At 46.6% G+C, this 21,160-nt stretch overlaps 1 protein-coding gene across 9 annotated transcripts in view; it reads right to left on the reverse strand.

The window, feature by feature from the left end:
- The window catches only part of LOC109894910 (smoothelin-like), a 69,489-nt gene that overhangs the window by 14,781 nt on the left and 33,548 nt on the right, over positions 1 to 21,160 (reverse strand). For 8 of the 9 annotated variants that reach the window (XR_004210768.1, XM_031830029.1, XM_031830025.1 and 5 more), the window contains 5 exons: positions 17,554 to 17,656; positions 13,305 to 14,203; positions 12,448 to 12,493; positions 10,263 to 10,895; positions 8,464 to 8,537 (listed from right to left, as the gene is read on the reverse strand). Coding sequence is in view for 8 of the 9 variants with exons in the window: in XM_031830029.1 (XP_031685889.1) it covers positions 8,464 to 8,537; positions 10,263 to 10,895; positions 12,448 to 12,493; positions 13,305 to 14,203; positions 17,554 to 17,656 (1,755 nt within the window). In the remaining variant the exon portion in view is untranslated. The remainder of the gene's footprint in view (positions 1 to 8,463; positions 8,538 to 10,262; positions 10,896 to 12,447; positions 12,494 to 13,304; positions 14,204 to 17,553; positions 17,657 to 21,160) is intronic. The other variant, XM_031830026.1, reaches the window with a different exon arrangement.

The raw sequence follows: 21,160 nt of genomic DNA on the forward strand, positions 1-21,160 counted from the left end.
CCTGGGAGAAGAGGACAGTAGGCTTTCTCTCAGTCAGACTGTTTATAAAACCCCTCCAAAACAACTCTCGTTCTTTATACCCCCCACCAATCTCCACTCTTCAGGGACCTGGTCCCAGACAGCCAATGAGCATGCACAGAATACAGTTTCTAAGGCAGCAGAGGGCCCCACCCCCTTTTTTTCTCCTCAGGTGCCATAGACTCATCTAATTATCACTGGCCCTGTCTATTATTCCACTGAGCCAGTCAGGGCCTGTGGGACTAGTGGGGGCCAGAGGAGGAATACTGGTGGCACCAATTCAGAAACGCTCCCTCCCTCCCTCAACTTTTATTTAGAGCCTTTGTCCTTTACAACTTGATTGGCAGGCGACTGGGGCTTTGGGCATGGCCGACTGGGAGGGCTCAGCTAGCCTCTCAGGCTTGACATCATGAGTAAGTTGAGCTGCATGGGTCAGGTCATAGGACAGGCCACCAAGGGTAAGTAGAACCAAAGAAGCACACAGAGCCATGAGAGAGAGACCGAGGGTGGTGAATGCGTTGGGCTATAGAAAACCTGATTCTAGCTGACCGTGGCTGTACAGAAGGCTCTTGCAAAAGGCCAGCTGCTTTCTGCAGTGTGCTTGCTTTGGAACTTGCTGATACAATATCACAGTGATCGGACCAGCTGCTGTTACTTGTGCATGCTTCAAGTGCTTTATCTGTCAAGTTGAATGCTTTGAGACAGCTGAATAGTCTGTGTCTTCATGAGAACGTGTGAGTCCAGTATGTGTTTGTTTGTGTACGTGTATCGAATGCTTATACCAATTACAGAACTGTAGGTGTGCACGAATCAAATCATTTTAAATAGCTCAAATTACAGTATATCAGGTGAACAATGTTAACGCAACACAACTATGCCCGCTGCATGAAAAGCTGTTCTTTACCCCTGGTACACACGCCTAAATGGTGCTTGACTAAGTAATAAAGTAATAAACTGAATGAGTTATCATTCAAATAGCTACTCAATTAAACTCTGTTCACTGAAAACAAGGAATTGTAACTCAATCATCAAAAAAATAAAACAGTTTTATTCATTTGACATGGTGGTTTATTCACTGTATGACCCTGGAGAGTGTTGTTTTCCTGGGATTTAATGGAGAGTGGAGCAGCCTCCAGGAACAGCGAGCCGGCCATAGAAACTGTGGCAAGGCATGCCAGGAGAAGTGGGTCAGTCTCCGTCAGGGACATCACCCTAGTCTGGCACACACAGAGTGGCATCTGAACAATGTGACAAGGTTTGTGTGTGTGTGCATGCTTGTAAAAATTATTATTATTATAAAAAAAATGTTGTGCATATTTGAGCATGTGTGTTGAAGAGGGAGAGCGAGAAGAGTCGGAGACAGAGCGAGTTCATGTGTGGATGTTCTCTATATCTCTGGATGTTCTGTACATGTTTAATATTGCAAGTGTCTGTATTTATGCCCCAAGGCACACCTGTGTGAATCAGATGGACATTAATTCCGTGTGTCTCAGAGACGAGAAAATGTCTTTGGCCATTTTGACCCCGCTGTAGTTATTTACGAGTGTCTAAAAGTCAGCAGCTTGGCTGGGTTGGCTGGGACACCCTGGCCCCCCTCCGGGGGAAGAACAGCAGAATGGGATAAATGCTCTTAGAGCACAGCTTTAAATCACATGGCCATAAAACTCCAGGGATAAAACAGGAACACACTGCTTCTGACATTCATGGCTCCACAGATCAGGATCATCTCCAAAATAGGCAGAGCCCCCGCCCCCCCCCCCCCCCCCCCCCTCTACAAAGTTCATACAATAGGGCACATGTGTGATGGTTGGGGGTAACCTATCTTCAGAGAGTATGTTCAGGCTGTGCTGCCAATAGGGAGATTAGTGGGCTATTTGACTGAGGGGGCAGGACTGACAGTTAATCATTCACTGTGGGACCGTGGCCAAATAACCCAGTACAGTGTTGCCAGTGTGACCCAAGGCTCTGCTGTGATCACCATGCTCACGGGAAAGCTACTTACTGCCTGTCTGTCATCGCCACAGAGACAGAAAGATGGCATTATTTATAACCGAGGGCACGGGGGCAGCAGACAGCCTGAACGTGTGGGTGGCAGAGATGAGCGGGTGGGTGGCAGCAACTCTTTACAACACTCTCTCTTTTTCACTTTCCCTTAGCCTCAGTCTCTGTTTCACCTTTGTCTTTCTGTACTTTCTCTTTCCATATTCTGTCCTCTCTCACTGTCTCCCCTACTTACCCATCTGTCGATCTTACTTACCCTCCATTTCTATCCTTAATGCTTCCTCTTTTTAATGTCCTTCTACTTACCATCACTAATTTACCTCTCCCTCACATGCTTCTTGCTCGCTTTCTTCAGAGTTGATGCATTTGTATTATTCTGCCCATTGTAAGATTCAATGCTACCCTATCTGCATTATCCCAGTCTCAAAGCTTATCTGACCTAAAGTAAGCTGTCATTAAGTAACTGGTTGTGTATAGGGGTGATAATGGTAATAAGGTTTAAAGACAGACCACCAGAGAGGAGCAGAGGACCACCCACACAGATCACAGTCTGTAGCCTCATTTACCAAACACCAATAAAGACCAACTAATCCAAAACAACCCTCTTGTCATAAATCTCTGATTGCAGGACATCCATAATAGGACTGTTCCATCAGTGTATACATCAGACAACCCTACATTCCTATAGAGGAAAGAGGACTCTGAATGAGGCTCACTGTCAGTTCCTGTTGATGGTGGCACTGGAAGCCAATCCATTGTCCTGGTAACGTCGTTGTAACGCACCCTTGAACTTCCATGGGCCCGAGAGACTGTGTGGACAGGTGGTGGGGTCTGGGCCCTGGGAAGAGTTACAGTGCAGCAGCCCAACGCTCCCCTGTTTGATGCTAACCCAGAGTGAAAACAGTGACTGCCAGCATCTCCCACAATCGCATTAGCAGAGCAATTTCCACGATTGCCTAATAACCAGAATAAGCCTGACCGCAGCTCCCAGAGGGAGGATAACTCAGGGACCCTGCTCACTTTCAGAATCCAGGGAAAGAGTGGAGGCCCACCGGTGGCTCTTCCATACTTACAGTAATCATAGAAGACATGAAACCTCATGCGAAAGTCAGTACCAGTGTTCGTTCTGCTTGCTTGTTCAGCAACGTTTGCATCTGCATTACCTACCCGCGCCGACAGAGATGGCCGCCTCGCTTCGCGTTCCTAGGAAACTATGCAGTTTTTTGTTTTTTTACGTGTTATTTCTTACATTAGTACCCCAGGTCATCTTAGGTTTCATTACATACAGTCGAGAAGAACTACGGAATATAAGATCAGCGTCAACCCACCATCAGTACGACCAAGAATATGTTTTTCGCGACGCGGATCCTGTGTTCTGCCTTACAAACAGGACAACGGAGTGGATTCCATGCAGCAACCCAAAAAAACGACTCCGTAAAAGAGGGAAACGAGGCGGTCTTCTGGTCAGACTCCGGAGACGGGCACACCGTGCACCACTCCCTAGCATTCATCTTGCCAATGTCCAGTCTCTTGACAACAAGGTTGATGAAATCCGAGCAAGGGTAGCATTCCAGAGGGACATCAGAGACTGCAACGTTCTTTGCTTCACGGAAACATGGCTCACTGGAGAGACGCTATCCGAGGCGGTGCAGCCAACGGGTTTCTCCACGCATCGCGCCGACAGAAACAAACATCTCTCTGGTAAGAAGAGGGGCGGGGGCGTATGCCTTATGGCTAACGTGACATGGTGTGATGAAAGAAACATACAGGAACTCAAATCCTTCTGTTCACCTGATTTAGAATTCCTCACAATCAAATGTAGACCGCATTATCTACCAAGAGAATTCTCTTCGATTATAATCACAGCCGTATATATCCCCCCCCAAGCAGGCACATCGATGGCTCTGAATGAACTTTATTTAACTCTCTGCAAACTGGAAACGATTTATCCGGAGGCTGCATTCATTGTAGCTGGGGATTTTAACAAGGCTAATCTGAAAACAAGACTCCCTAAATTTTATCAGCATATCGATTGTGCAACCAGGGGTGGAAAGACCTTGGATCATTGTTACTCTAACTTCCGCGACGCATATAAGGCCCTGCCCCGCCCCCCTTTCGGAAAAGCTGACCACGACTCCATTTTGTTGATCCCTGCCTACAGACAGAAACTAAAACAAGAGGCTCCCACGCTGAGGTCTGTCCAACGCTGGTCCGACCAAGCTGACTCCACATTCCAAGACTGCTTCCATCACGTGGACTGGGACATGTTTCATATTGCGTCAGATAACAATATTGACGAATACGCTGATTCGGTGTGCGAGTTCATTAGAACGTGCGTTGAAGATGTCGTTCCCATAGCAACGATTAAAACATTCCCTAACCAGAAACCGTGGATTGATGGCAGCATTCGTGTGGAACTGAGAGCGCGAACCACTGCTTTTAATCAGGGCAAGGTGTCTGGTAACATGACCGAATACAAACAGTGCAGCTATTCCCTCCGCAAGGCTATCAAACAAGCTAAGCGTCAGTACAGAGACAAAGTAGAATCTCAATTCAACGGCTCAGACACAAGAGGCATGTGGCAGGGTCTACAGTCAATCACGGACTACAGGAAGAAATCCAGCCCAGTCACGGACCAGGATGTCTTGCTCCCAGGCAGACTAAATAACTTTTTTGCCCGCTTTGAGGACAATGCAGTGCCACTGACACGGCCTGCAACGAAAACATGCGGTCTCTCCTTCACTGCAGCCGAGGTGAGTAAAACATTTAAACGTGTTAACCCTCGCAAGGCTGCAGGCCCAGACGGCATCCCCAGCCGCGCCCTCAGAGCATGCGCAGACCAGCTGGCCGGTGTGTTTACGGACATATTCAATCAATCCCTATACCAGTCTGCTGTTCCCACATGCTTCAAGAGGGCCACCATTGTTCCTGTTCCCAAGAAAGCTAAGGTAACTAAGCTAAACGACTACCGCCCCGTAGCACTCACATCCGTCATCATGAAGTGCTTTGAGAGACTAGTCAAGGACCATATCACCTCCACCCTACCCGACACTAGACCCACTCCAATTTGCTTACGGCCCAAATAGGTCCACAGACGATGCAACCACACTGCACACTGCCCTAACCCATCTGGACAAGAGGAATACCTATGTGAGAATGCTGTTCATCGACTACAGCTCGGCATTCAACACCATAGTACCCTCCAAGCTCGTCATCAAGCTCGAGACCCTGGGTCTCGACCCCGCCCTGTGCAACTGGGTACTGGACTTCCTGACGGGCCGCCCCCAGGTGGTGAGGGTAGGCAACAACATCTCCTCCCCGCTGATCCTCAACACTGGGGCCCCACAAGGGTGCGTTCTGAGCCCTCTCCTGTACTACCTGTTCACCCACGACTGCGTGGCCACGCACGCCTCCAACTCAATCATCAAGTTTGCGGACGACACAACAGTGGTAGGCTTGATTACTAACAACGACGAGACGGCCTACAGGGAGGAGGTGAGGGCCCTCGGACTGTGGTGTCAGGAAAATAACCTCACACTCAACCACAACAAAACTAAGGAGATGATTGTGGACTTCAGGAAACAGCAGAGGGAACACCCCCCTATCCACATTGATGGAACAGTAGTGGAGAGGGTAGCAAGTTTTAAGTTCCTCGGCATACACATCACAGACAAACTGAATTGGTCCACTCACACAGACAGCATCGTGAAGAAGGCGCCGCAGCGCCTCTTCAACCTCAGGAGGCTGAAGAAATTCGGCTTGTCACCAAGAGCACTCACAAACTTCTACAGATGCACAATCGAGAGCATCCTGTCGGGCTGTATCACCGCCTGGTACGGCAACTGCTCCGCCCTCAACCGTAAGGCTCTCCAGAGGGTAGTGAGGTCTGCACAACGCATCACCGGGGGCAAACTACCTGCCCTCCAGGACACCTACACCACCCGATGTTACAGGAAGGCCATAAAGATCATCAAGGACAACAACCACCCGAGCCACTGCCTGTTCACCCCGCTATCATCCAGAAGGCGAGGTCAGTACAGGTGCATCAAAGCTGGGACCGAGAGACTGAAAAACAGCTTCTATCTCAAGGCCATCAGACTGTTAAACAGCCACCACTAACATTGAGTGGCTGCTGCCAACACACTGACAATGACACTGACTCAACTCCAGCCACTTTAATAATGGGAATTGATAGGAAATGATGTAAATATATCACTAGCCACTTTAAACAATGCTACCTTATATAATGTTACTTACCCTACATTATTCATCTCATATGCATACGTATATACTGTACTCTATATCATCGACTGCATCCTTATGTAATACATGTATCACTAGCCACTTTAACTATGCCACTTTGTTTACATACTCATCTCATATGTATATACTGTACTCGATATCATCTACTGTATCTTGCCTATGCTGCACTGTACCATCACTCAATTATATATCCTTATGTACATATTCTTTATCCCCTTACACTGTGTATAAGACAGTAGTTTTGGAATTGTTAGTTAGATTACTTGTTGGTTATTACTGCATTGTCGGAACTAGAAGCACAAGCATTTCGCTACACTCGCATTGACATCTGCTAACCATGTGTATGTGACAAATAAAATCTGATTTGATTTTTAATATGCTAATGCAACATGCCAATGCAAGCAGAATGTACAGCGTGTTACACTTTGCTAGCATGTGTCAAGTTCAAAGGCTTAACCCCTACCCTGCCAGGGCTGTATTACAATCGCATTAGGAGCATAATAACAATTTAGGGCTTAAGTAACAGTAACTGATACACCATGCTGGTGACTTGGGCTGAAAGAAAAGTCCCCAGTGTGTCTACACAAAAATGAACACTGGCCTTGTGATCTTATTCACAAACCGTGTGGATTCCAGCAGTACACATTCTAAACCACAGCACATGGTTTTAATACCTGTAAACAATAGAAGTGGACGTACCGGTATGCAGTGGTTCTATCCATGACAATCACGAGGTACCAAAATTCACCACTGATATTTGGAAAAGTTTAAATGAAATCGTAATACATCAGACATATTTTTCACTCTCCACCGTAGTTACCTACTTGTCCTGACGATGCTTAGCTCAGTCAAGTATACACCTCATCTTCTGCAGAATGAATGTATGCCGTCTTGCCTTTTCCTCGGTCAGACTGGCTCAGTCCGACTGGCTCGGTCTGTCTGTGTGTAAGAGCCACCAATCTGTCTGCATCTGTCTGGACGTGTGTGACTACAGGGTTAACTGCTGGAGACGGTTTCTGTGCAAAACCTTTACTACCCCCCCCCCCCTCAAGCCCAGCCAGCGTCCTCCCAGCACAGCCCTGATAAACCAGTCAGATCCCCTAATCAGATTACTGCCCCGCCCTTCATGGGGGGTGGAATACAGGACAATTAATGAGTGAGTAAACTTGACTACACTTCCCCCTTACCCTCCATTCACTGCCTTTCATTCAATCGCCACAGAGCTTTTTTCTTCATGGAAGGAAGGGAAAGTAGGCAGACTGAAGACAGAGTCTCACCCTCACTGAGAGGTCAGGGCACTGCAGAGCCTGGGTGGTCTCTTCCCTCTGCTCACGACCTCAACTAACCCATCTGACTGGAGACATCAGCACCAATCATCAACGAACCTGATGAATCTCCACCAATCACAGTGCCTGAACCCTGGTTGATGGTAGAGGGACTCAGGTTTTTTTTTACAGTATGAGAAAAGATGAAGAATCTGTGTCCTTGTCTAGTTGAGTGGGTAGAGATGAATCTCAGGAGGGATGAGACAAAAAGAGAATGAAGAGTGCCCAGTGCACATCCCTCCCTCTCCTTTACTCTCGCTGTATGTTTATTATACCATACAAGGACAGATGTGACCCCTCAATTTTTTATTTTATTTAACTAGGCAAGTCAGTTAAGAACAAATTCTTATTTATAATGAAGGCCTATCCCGGCCAAACCCAGACGACACCCTATGGGACTCCCAATTCCGGCAGGTAGTGATACAGCCTGGAATTAAACCAGGGTCTGTAGTGACGCTTCTAGCACTGAGATGCAGTGCCTTAGACTGCTGCGCCCTTGGGAGTCTCTCTCCCTGACCTCTCAGAGAGGGTGAGAGTCTGTGTCCTCAGGGTGCCTACTCTCCCCTCCTTCCATTAAGGAAAAAGCTCTGTGGTGATTGAGTGAAAGGGAGTGTACACTTTTATAAAATCTCTCTATCGGCATCTGAGGCACTTGCTTTTAGGGGCCTTTGGGTTGGTGTTTAATTCAATAAAACTAAGCTGCAATTGAAACTTCAAGGCAAATGGTAAACCAGGACTGTTCAACTTACAGTCCAAGATTGATAGCTGCTATAGGCATGACATGCAGAACTCCTGTTTGACAGGTTATGTTATGGTCATCACTCCCGGTCTCTCTGCCAGGTCAGGTTACAGTTACCTTGAAAGAGGATCCGTAGGTAAGGCTGGAGGAGGACATCTTGAAGGGGGTCGCTCTGAGGCCCAGGGTCAACTCTGCCAGCGAGAGAGAGGGAGACATACAGGAAGAGACTTATATGGAGCTGAAATGTCAAAAGCTCGATAAAAACACTGTCATTTAAAAACAATGTCACAGCACACCACCAGTGTGTATCCATAAATATTTACAACAGACTTAAGGCCCCTAAGCCTTTCTTTTGGTATATTGGACATGATGATGTTCCCATGTCCCTGAGTGTGTTGAGGGGGCCATCACTCACTGACATGAGCTGCCATGGTGATGGGAGGTCTCATATCTAACCAGTGAGTCACACTATGGACAAAGCCGCCGCTAATATAAACACTCATGTTCTATCCCTCTCTGTATGGATACACACATTTTCACGTGACCAGTGCACTAACACCCCACCCACATAGTAAGCTGGAGGCCATCATAAGACAGCATCTGTCAGTTTAACCGCAGCTATAAAAACAGAAGTGCCTGTTTGATCCGTTCCAGTGTTCTGTACTGCACACTCAGCAAGGACTGTTGTTCAGAGCTGCTGGGAGAACTAGTCATTTTCCTAGCCTATCTTCAGTCTGTCAGGGAGCAGGGAGCTTCCAAAATAGGACCCCAGAGCAAATTAGGCTTAAAAGCAACAATGCCGGCCTCTTGAAGAAGCCCAGTGGAGCTGTCGGAGTGTCTGGGAGGAGGGGAGGGGTAATCAGAGGCTGTAGTGGTCCTATACAGGCAAGGTCTTATGTGAATGGTTTGGGTTGGAGGTCCTGGTGGCTGGAAAGTGCTTGAGAACAAGACTGGCTTTTTGGACAGATCTCCACAGCAGGCTGCTTCTGAGATGCACCAAGACACTAACATGCACATACAGAAACACATACTGTATTGACAGACACAATCAAGTAGGTGTCCTGGAAATGCAGTTTTAATGCCAGTTTTCTACTTTTACGTTGACAACGCTTTCCTGGATACAACGGTACAGTGTGAGTGTTTGACTGGCATTTACAGTGGTACACAGACCATAGTCTGTTGTGGACATCGCCAACTCTGCTGGATGCCACAGCGCAGTCGTATTGTCGAACATACAATAGCTAGCTACACTCTATAACTGCCCGTTGTTGTGTGTCCCTATTCCCATACGACTCTCCCACCCCCCTCCACACAGTGTGCCTGTCCATCACAGACACAATGCTGCTCCATATCCACAGCAGACCCCTGCTCCCACACACGCTCCCTGACCCTGGCCTGTCCTCAGCCTGGTGTTCAGCCCTGCTGCTGACTGCCCTCTGCCCCTGTGGCGTCTCTGGTCTCCCATGGCAACAGGGATTCCAGTGTGATCTGAAGGCTGATATTAGCATGTAGAGGTGGAGCTGGGACAGAGCAGGAGACATATCTACACTGTCTGCCTCCAGTCCACACACAGGCACAGTGCATCTGATCTGCTGCAGTACACTGGGCTGGAGGGATGGAAAATGTCCCTCTATGTTCCACTGGTAATGCTTGTTGATCTATTCTAAGATTCAGGGGGAAATTCAAGGGGGTTTATATCATTTCAAATATCAATTTAACGCATATCCATATCCATCAAAATCTGTGGTCTGTAAAAATAAAGAATCTGGAACCAGAAGTCTTATCTAGCATATCCATCACCAAGTACACAGCTCAAAGAAAGGCCACAGTATACCACCCAGCACATCATGTCTCTAATGTGCCCAGACGGTAGTGAGTGATGTTTGGGAGGGAGGAGTGTTAGGTAGTGCTCCTACCTGCTCTCTGACCTATGGGGTTGGTGGAGATGTGTGGGGCCAGGTTGCCTCTAGAGGATGAAGAGGTGGTGGTGGTGCGCCCATCTTTGATCTCGATAGTTAGGAAGGTCTTCATGTCGGGGTCTGCCGCTCCCTTGCTGTCCCGCTGTGCAGATGCTCTCCCTAGGGTCTTGTCTTCCTTTGAGCCGCCCAATGCGTGCCGCAGCTTTTCAGCCGCCTGCTTTGCCCCGCCTACATCGTTCAAGGATTGAGCAGCGCTTTGCAGAGGTTTGGTGGCCACGCCCCCTGGATGAACTGTGCCCTGGCATTGGACATGGTTCTTTGAGGAGGAGGCAGATGAAGAGTAGGATGTAGAGCCTACATGGGGTCTCCCGGGTCTGTCTGTAGGGGTGGTGATGGATACTACTGTGGTCACTGCTGTCTGCTTGGCTGTCCCTGCTGCTGGCCCCTCACTCAGCTGGGTGGCTCTGCCTAGGACTCGGGCACTGGGGGCTGTCGCGTTCCTCAGAGACTGAGAGCCCCTCTTCAGGACCGGGACACTGGGACTGGGCTCCGTGAACTTACGCATACGGTCCCGCACAGAGTTAGCCCGGCCGAACGGGGCCAAGACAAACGGCTCTTTCTTCTCAGGAACTGCAAAACAGACAGAAAGCATGAGTGGAAATGATTTAAACACAGTAGCAAAGAACAGAGGAACCCAGACACAGTCAAGTAATACAAACTCAGTAGTTAATTACCCAGCCCCCCTGGTACAGCTGACACACAAAGACTGGAAACATTTCAAAGTCTTCAGCAGGGCAATATGCCTAAAAGTCCTCAAACTCAAAGCAGCACTCTTACTGACAGCAGCGCTCTTCTCATGCTAAAGCACTTTGCAAATCCCTTGACTTGATTTCCCTTTTCTCGCTCTCCCCCCCTCCGTTTTTCCAGCCCCCCTCCTTTTCTTTTCTTCAATCCCCCTCGCCCGCCCTCATTCTCCCTCATCTTCAGTGCGTCAGCTTAGGCCATTAGCTGACAGATTTGCTCAAGTTCTAGGTTGCCTGAGTGTTACAGCAGAGCGATCTGATTTCCCCACATATAGGGAAAGGCTCCACACTCACTTAGAAAAGCATTTCCTTCCCTCTTAATAATCTCGATTTAGTGTTTTTGAGAATAACAAGCTTTTAGGAGTCTGGGGACACAGAGAGGAGAATATAAAGAAGGGCCATCTTATATCTTGCCATCCAGTCCTCTAGCGGTGAGCCCTCAACCCTTCCCCTGTATGACTGGCCCTATACGGTCATGCTGGCCCTACAAAGCTCCTCTGGATGGAAGCCATTAAACTGATAGGAGTTAGGTAGCAAGTCGTCTTGATTATATTAGAGGAACAGCTATAACTCAGCAGTGCTAAGGGGCTCAGTTCATTGATCCTCTGGTGAGAGGTCTGTTATCAACACTGCTGGTGGAGTGTCACAGTAGAGCACCAGAAATGAGCCACAAATCCACCCTGGCTCCCACTTAATGTCAGGCAAAAACATATACACTACCGTTCAAAAGTTTGGGGTCACTTAGAAATGTTCTTGTTTTTGAAAGAAAAGCACATTTTTGTCCATTAAAATAACATCAAATTGATCAGAAAAACAGTGTAGACATTGTTAATGTTGTAAATGACTATTGTAGCTGGAAACGGCAGATTTTTTTATGGAACATCTACATAGGCGTACAGAGGCCCATTATCAGCAACCATCACCTGTGTTCCAATGGCACACTGTTAGCTAATCCAAGTTTATCATTTTAAAAAGGCTAATTGATCATTACAAAACCCTTTTGCAATTATGTTAGCACAGCTGAAAACTGTGGTTCTGATTAAAGAAGCAATAAAACTGTCCTTCTTTATACTAGTTGAGTATCTGGAGCATCAGCATTTGGAGGTTCGATTACAGGCATCCAGTGTCTGTGTTCTTTTGCCCATCTCAATCTTTTATTTTCATTGGCCAGTCTGAGATATGGCTTTTTCTTTACAACTCTGCCTAGAAGGCCAGCATCCCAGAGTCTCCTCTTCACTGTTGACATTGAGACTGGTGTTTTGCGGGTACTATTGTGAGGCAAAAATGTGCTTTTCTTAAAAAACAAGGACATTTCTAAGTGACCCCAAACTTTTGAATGGTAGTGTATAGATAAGGTTTGTATCTGCAAACATGCTCACCTGCATCATTTGATTTTCTGAGAGGAGTGAGTAAAGTATATCTGACCTGAAAGGGGGGGGGGGGGGGGTGAGAGGGAGAAAAGAGAAGATTCAATTAGAACATAGCAATAAGCAACAAAGGGCAATAGTGCAGATCCATGGGATGGCAGGGAGGATCGTCAACATTATGTAACAGTTTGACGCAAGGGAGGCGCGTTTGGGGCTGATCTTTTTTTGGCTGAGGGGCCATGGGGCCTAGATGTGCCTGAGCCTTCATAGTGCAATGTAAACACATGGAAGATAAGCATACCATATTGCAGAGTTCTATAAAAGAGCCTGGAGCCTGCGTTGGGTAAACACTCCCCATAAGGGCAACAACGTGGCGTCATGGTGACCCAAGTCTCTGATGAGGCCATTGAGCAAACAATAGAGACTCAGAATGCTTCAGCAGCCATCTCCTGCCTGTGTGTTTGGCTGTTGCTGGGCAGCCCCAGCGGCTCTTCCTCTGACAGCAGGTGAGGAAAACCAAGATCTGAGGGGAACCAGAACCAGCTGAGCACAAGAAAGGATTTGGGCCGGCTCTGAGGTGCTGAGTTTATTTGTGTAGCCAAGTAACCATAGTCAAACATAGCTTTTAAACACGTACAGAGATATTTTATATGTTTATAGCTGTCAACGTTACAAAGATGCTGCTGAGAACTGGTTCTTCAAAAGAGAGGGAGGGAGAGAGAGAGGGAGAGAGGGCGAGAGGGAGACATGCCATCATAGCTCAACACCCCCCTCTAGTGGTGTGATAACCTATTTTTCTACCTTTCTACCTAGAGACACAGCAGATCATGTCAGCAAGCATTACCCAGAGAGATTCAACAAGACTGTACCTTCTGTTCCTGGATGTTTCCTCTTTCCTTGGCACTGCCATTGAGCAGGCCACTGTGGGAGTCTGGGGCTTTCCTGAACAGGACAGCCCCATCAGGCTGATAATGGTTGGTAGTGGTGCTGTCCTGATGGGGCTGGTCTGGATGGTGGTTGGTGCTTTCAGCCTCGGAGTCTGTGTTGGAAGAGGAGCTACTCATGGTCACCTCTGGCTGCTCTACTCGGCTCCGGCCCACAGACAACACGCCCACGCTCAGGTCAGACGTCCCTGAGTCCAACCGTTTCCGTGACAGGAGCCCTGCGCCGTCGGAGGTCTCAGAGCCCAGGGGGGCTGGCGGTCCCATACTGGAGTCTGATGTGCCAGAGTCCAGTCTCTGTCTGAAGTGGGACTCTGAGGCCCCAGAGTCCAGTCTGCCTCTGTGGGCGGAACACTGGCTTCTGTCTGATGCTCCAGAGTCTACCCTGGTCCTGAAGGCTGAGCCCAGGCTCTTTTCTGATGCTCCAGAGTCCACCCTGGTCCGGAAGGCTGAGCCCAGGCTCTTTTCTGATGCTCCAGAGTCCACCCTGGTCCGGAAGGCTGAGCCCAGGCTCTTTTCTGATGCTCCAGAGTCCACCCTGGTCCGGAAGGCTGAGCCCAGGCTCTTTTCTGATGCTCCAGAGTCCACCCTGGTCCGGAAGGCTGAGCCCAGACCCAGACTCTTCTCTGAGGCTCCAGAGTCCAGACGGGGCCTGGAGGCCAGGCTGCGTTCTGAGGATGTCGAGTCAGAACGCTGGCGGTGGGATAGGACCACGTCCGGCTCTGATGATGTCACAGGGTCCCGGGTCGGTGGGCGGGTCAGCAGAGGGCCCAGGACTTCATCCCTCACCAGGGGGTCCAGAACCAGAACCATGCCTGAGTTGGAGTCTACAAAACACATAGACCACAATACAGTGAGTGGAACATACCCATGAGTAGATCTAGAATAGTGCCCGTGGAACACATACCATGAAAATACAACTCTGTTGTGTACAATTCTGTTCTTGCATTTTTTCAGTTTCTCTAACCTAACATAAACAAGATGGAATGTAGGATCACGTGAGGAGTTGCTGGACAACTTGGGAACTGCTGATGAAAATTAAAGGTTTCCGCAGAGGCCAAACCCCCAAGAGCACAGTGTGAGAGACATGTGAGCGCCACTGAGGAGACACAAGGGGATGTAGGCATTTCCTCCACACTTGACTCAATTCCTGGACCAGATGTCTGTGTGTGTAAAAGAGATTAGAACACTAGGTGGTTACCAACCAGCAGGAAGTGCAAGGGGAACTGGAAGTGGGGTGAAATGGAGAATAGAACAAGTTCTTTCCCCCTCCCCCGGTCTGAATCCAACCTCCTTCATTCCTCCTCCTCCTCTCATCAGGAAACCACACTCCAAACACTGCAGTGCCCACATCCTCCCCCTTCTAGAGCCAGTCTCTAGCTCTCCTCGTGATGCTCATTGCTCAGCATCTTTAACTCTGGGTGCTGTACAGGAACCACAGGCAAGCTGCATAAAGATAGGCCACAGAGTGGAAAATCACAGTGTCCTTACAAGAGACACATCATTGTATGATAACATCTCTGCGTACCCTTTGTATGCCCTATCCAAACAGAGCGTCCAGGTCTGTCATTTTCAAACCAAATCTGTGAAGGAGAGCCCCATTCTGGTCTAAGACGGCCACATCCTCATCAGCTTTTTCAACACTCTCTGAAGGCCTCCCAAAGCTGGGGTCAGGAGAAGCTTTAGCTGATTACTTGAAGGGAGTGGTTATATAATGGGGTTTGAATAAGAAACATGCTTATGATACGCATTAACTTCAAACATCACAAACTAAAATGGCCCCCCTTTCTCACGAGGCCCTATAAATAGACCACATGACATCAAAGGAAGGCCTCAGTTAAGTCCAATTAAAAGAGAACTATAGTTGAAGGGAGGAACAGCCAAGAAGTTGCAAACTAGTGATTGAAGTTGTTGCTGTTTGTACATCGTGTCCAGTCCATTGTGTGCTGTTGTGAGGATTTCTGGGAAAACCCCCTACTGCTCTTGGATAATGAGAGGATGGTTTTAAATAACCACAATAGTGCATAATGCCGACTTCCCTCCCCTCCCCCTTCTTAACGAACACACAAAAACAAAAAACAGCAACGACAAAAGGGGTATTTTCATTGTCGAGGAGTCTGGCTCCCCTGGGACTATCACATTTAAAAAAAAATATTTCTGTATTTAACTATGCAAGTCAGTTAAGAACACATTATTATTTTACAATGATGGCCTATCCCGGCCAAACACTCCCCTAAGCCAGACAACGCTGGGTTAATTGTGCGCCGCCCTATGGGACTCCCGATCACGGCCGGTTGTGCTGGAGCCCGGGATCAAACCAGGGTCTGTAGTGACGCTTCTGGCACTGATATGCAGTGCCTTAGACTGCTGCACCACTCGGGAGGCCCTTCCACTGAGCCACTTACAAACGGGTAATTTCCTAAATTACAGCCTTGTCACCAGGGTTGTGCTCAATTCAGAATTGACTCCAATTCACCAAATTCTAATTCAATTGGCCACACCCCACAGGATATGGAATTGAATTCAGTGATTCATGAAATAATAACTTAGACTTTCCTTGATTGTTCATTTTATGTTAGTTCTGGAAATCTATTGTTAATTAATATTTTATATGCATGTATATAATGACATGACATGTTTTAGGTACAAGATGTATATTTGTATAGACTACAACAAACAGAATAGAAGAGGCATTTGAATTTAATTGAATTCTATATTATTTCATTCAAATTATAATTGAAATTCTGTATCCTGGTTACTACTTAAATTCAAATTCAAGATTATTAATTTATGCAGCATTCAATTCAATTCTGAACTGAGCACAAGATTGCTTTTCACCAAACTATGGAGTGTGAGTGTATATATGTGTGCAAGACTGTGCTGTATATTTAAGTGTGTGTATGTGAGAAGAGAGAGGTAGCGTGTGTGTGTGTGTGACAGCCAGTGGGCCACAGTACCCACATAATCTTCCAAGTTTAGTCCTCTCTCTAAACAACGTTCTCCTTCTCTCTGTTAAAAATGACCCCACCCCACCCTATCCGTTCCCAGCCACCAACTTCCTGTGTCTGTATCGGCATCCATTTCAAACAGCTCCTACCCACAATCCCTCTGCTCTGTGGAGGTCTGCTCCTGTCTGCCTCTGGCCCTGCCTTCACCCTGGACCAAATTGCATGGTGGGGGCCATGTCAAGAAAGGGTTCTATTCTGGTATGTGCTTAAAATAGCAGATGTATTACTACTGGGTGTGGGTTCCCCTTTGAACGGGTGATGTTCCTGTTGCGTCTCATAACCCCACTACTACCAGACACTGGCTGATGAGCGGGGTGTTGTGGGCTAAGGGTAAACCAGACCACATAAGGTAATTACGGTCAAAGGACCCAGCCAGAGACTGGCCAGCTTCAGGTCAACATTGGGGTAGGTTCCTTGATCAGAAAAATACTTAGCTTTAGCATTAGAGTAAAAATAACGCAGTAGAGATGGAGTATATTGGTTCAACAAACACTTGCTCACTTTAGAGGCATTCAAATCAGTCTGGCTATAAACACATTCTCTATTGTACTACATGCTCTCTCATAGCCCTTTACCAGTCTTCTCTCATTCACTTTTGCATTTGGTTTTTCTGTGAGTGGGAGTGTGTGTTTACAAGTCGTAATGTCTTTGCTAAAGATAGTACACCTATAGTAAAGCATTCACTGTGTTTTACATTTAGGTTTTCTAACAGAGGTTAATGAAAATCACTACACGCCCAGTCAGAGTCCCATGACTGTGGTGCCTCTAACCTGAAAATAAAGATGGAGGAGCTAAAAACAGTGTAAACCAATGAGACAGCCTCAGCTCCACTGCCGCCCCTACAGCAGAATGGCTCTATTGGCTGGTTATTTTCACTAGCATGCCAGAGGAAATTGCATCTAGGTGCATAAGTGTGGAGGTACAAGCAATATTTGAATCAATGTTGTGTATAAGTGCCTATCCAAACTTGACCCTTAAGTTAAGGCAAACATGATTATATAAGCATGCCATATATAGAACAGAGCAGGAAGACAATTAACTGTATGTGTCTGTCATGAGTGTGTGTGTGTGTGTGGGACCTATGGACTGGCTAAGGAAAAGGAACAGTCAACCACTCATATGGTTTTTGAACCTCTAAGCTCAGCCCTTTGAACAGTGCCGTTGCTCACCTGTCCCGTGCAGCTCTCTGCCCTGCTGCGTCTGGTGGCTCCGTAGCTCCCGGATCTGAGACTTGATTCTCTTTCGCTCGCTAAGCCTCTCCTTCTCTGTGTCCTGCAGAAACAATACAGTAAATCTGTGATTTTCAATACATAATTGCTTCAATGCAGAAAGAGTCAAGACAAGGGCATTCAGTTCTTCTCACATGCTGTTCCATGCAGTATGACATAGATTGGATACAGTCATTCAGTCAGCCCCTGCCTAGCTACAACACTGAGCTGAACCCCAACCATCCCATCCCTCTCAGTGGTCTGATCAGCAAATAAGTCAAACCATCAGGTACACAAAAGTCCTCGGTCTGTAGGGGGCAATCAGAACAGTGTGTGTGATGTCCGTGTCAAGCGCTCCTCAAAGAGAGAGGCCATGAGGACCAGGCCCTGCCTACCAGCTGAGATAAGATGGTGACAGCCATGCCTCCACCCTGTCCTTGCTCACCCCGGGAGAGACACAGTACACCATAACACGCCCTAAGAGCCAGCCAGGTAAATCAACCAACCCATAATGCTTTGAACCTATATGTTACACCAAGGGAGTTAGTTACTCAGCTGTAACAGCCCAGGACATAGCCTTCTGTTGAGTAATGATTGAAGTGTGCCTGACCTCTCTGACCCCTCAGTCCTCCACCGTGGCCTGCTGTATTAGTAACGTCTGGTCCTCAGTACAGGTAGAGAAGTACACTCTGCACAGCCAGTAAAACACACTGGGTCTCATAATCTTCAATAATAGAAGAAAGACACACTAGGAGGGAGAAGATAGAATAGAGTGCAACGTTTTGGCATATGGAGAGGACATGGGAGATGCAGGGAGGTGGAGACAAAAGGAGAGAGAAGAAGAGAGGGAGACATGTAGAGGCTGCCACTGGTGCCTTACTTTGAGCTACTCTACAGGAAGATCAGCTGTACAGACACCAAGGACAAAACACACACACACTTTTCCTCCTGTATAAACTCACACACTCTCCCTTGTCCAGAACGCTCCAGTGCCCCACAAACCCTTCCACTATAGTGCATCTGTGATATTGTGTGGAAAAGGAACGCATGGCTATATGGAGTTTCTATACACGCTTCTTTAGAAATGTATAAATAACTTCATAGTAAGTCATTTCTTTTTAACCATAAAGCTATTTGGCATAATAAATTCAGGAATAGTAAAACCAGAGCTGTGTCTGGTTCACTGGTCTTTAAAAATGGATATCATGAGAATATATGAAACCCTCACCCCTGTACTCCACACATACAATTATCTGTAAGGTCCCTCAGTCGAGCAGTGAATTTCAAACAGATTCAACCACAAAGACCAGAGAGGTTTTCCAATGCCTCGTAAAGAAGGGCACCTATTTGGTAGATGGGTAAAACAAAAAAAGAAGCAGACATTGAATACCCCTTTGAGCATGGTGAAGTTATTAATTACACTTTGAATGGTGTATCAATACACCCAGTCACGACAAAGACACAGGCGTCCTTCTAACTCAGTTGCCGGGGAGGGAGGAAACCGCTCAGGGATTTCACCATGAGACCAATAGTGACTTTAAAACAGTTGCAGAGTTTAATGGCTGTGATAGGAGAAAACTGAGGCTAGATCAATAACATTATAGTTACACCACAATACTAAACTAAATTAGAGTGAAAAGAAGGATCCCTGTACTAGGGGAATGTCACGAATCCCGCCGAAGATGGTGCCTCTTCCTGTTTGGGCGGCGCTCGGCAGTCGTCGTTGCCGGCCTACTCGCTGCCACCGATCCCCTTTTCTGTTTCAGTTAGTTTTGTCTGATTAGTTTCACCTGTTTCTTGTTTGGGTTTTGTTTTGGGCTATTTAAACCCGGTAGGCCCGCCGGCTTTTGTGCGGGCTTGTTTTTCTGTTCATGGTGTGTGGATTATTGTGGATTCCGTTTTTCCGGACAGTTTCGTCCTGTTTGTTGGACTGGGTATTTATGCTCCCTTGTGTGTGGCGTGACCGTTACTCTGTTCTTGGAATAAAGATCCACGTTTTGAACTACCCTGTTCTCTGCGCCTGACTCCTCCACCCACTACTCCTAGAAGCCATTACAGGGTATAAAGGTTTAAACAACATTGTGATCGTTAACGTCCAGAAAAAAATCCCTAACCAAATCCAAGTGCAGTTATCACAAAACTACCACAACTGGCCCTGATCATGATTTTTTATTTTTTACAAATACCTAATGCAACAATGCTGTAATTTTAATAGGAGGAGATATGAATCATTCAAATTACTTGCCATGCATGTCATCTTCGTTAACAGTTGGAAAAATGGCATAGTGAGACACAGCAGTGAAGTCCTGTATGGCAATACTTTGAGAAGTTAAATGAAAAGGTGATGAAAAGCAAACTTTGCAAGGTGGAATTGAGCTGCTGTGGCAGTACAGGTGTAATGCTGAACAACCTGGTCTCAGAGCATTTTGTATTATTCAGTGTGATATGTTCCATTTTGTATGGTATATATTAATTTGTGATGTCCATCACCCATTTCGTATGATACTGTATGTTGCGAATTACAATTGGTTATGAATTTACAAAACGTACTATATGTTACGAATTTGCAAAACGTATGATATTTTACGAATTCTAGCTAAGTGGCTGATGTTAGTTAGCTGGCTAAAATTAGCACGTCTCGCATTAAACGTTTTTGCTTTAAGTAACCATACCAAACATGAAATATCATACTAATTTCAGTCTCCCGGATTTACGTTTACTGTGTTACCTCTAGTCTATGAGACCAGGCTGTGCTGAAAGGGACGACCCAACCTGTTGCTGGCAGCAGTGAGATAAGGGACGGAGTGAGGAAATCACAGCGCTGATTACAGAAATGATTGCAGTTGATATGCAGCCATTGTCAATGGTAGAGGATGTCGGCTTCAATACCCTATTGGTATATCTAGAACCAGACTGACTACAAGATGCCATGTCGGCCCCGATGGAGAAATTGTACAATGATGGCTCTGTAAGTGCAAGTACAAAGCGCGAGCTCTCAAACACCATACATGGCGTTAACAGATTGGTATGTGTCTATGAACATGCTGTCATACATACATCACTGCAACGAGACATCACATTGATAAGAAGTGTGACATGAAGTACAGTACTTACTGACAACATGGAGGAGGCGCACACACACACACAACAGAGAACCTAAAACAACATTAATAACATGGTGGCTGAGTGAGTGGGGGACAGCAGTAATGTGAGCACCATCTGGTAGGGTTTCCATTAGTTAACACAGCCACAGTCTAACATAAAAATGTATGAAAAAATATATATTTAGTCTTAATTTAAGGTTAGGCATAAGGTTAGCAGTGTGGTTAAGGTTAGGATTAAAACCACATTTTAAGAAGATACATTTTAGAAAATAGGCTTTATGACTTTGTGGCTGTGGTACTTAGTGATGACCGGTAGGTAGGTAGCCAGGACTGCAGTAGATTGAACTGCATTGCCGGTAGTACACAAAACCACGTATGAATCGTGAATTCACGTAATTATTATTTAAAAAAATGATGTTTAAAAGTTTAAATAAAGAAACGTCAGTTTAAACGGTAAGAGAAAT

Source organism: Oncorhynchus kisutch, linkage group LG8, assembly GCF_002021735.2.
Source record: "Oncorhynchus kisutch isolate 150728-3 linkage group LG8, Okis_V2, whole genome shotgun sequence".
In the NCBI taxonomy this organism is placed as follows: Eukaryota; Metazoa; Chordata; class Actinopteri; order Salmoniformes; family Salmonidae; genus Oncorhynchus; species Oncorhynchus kisutch.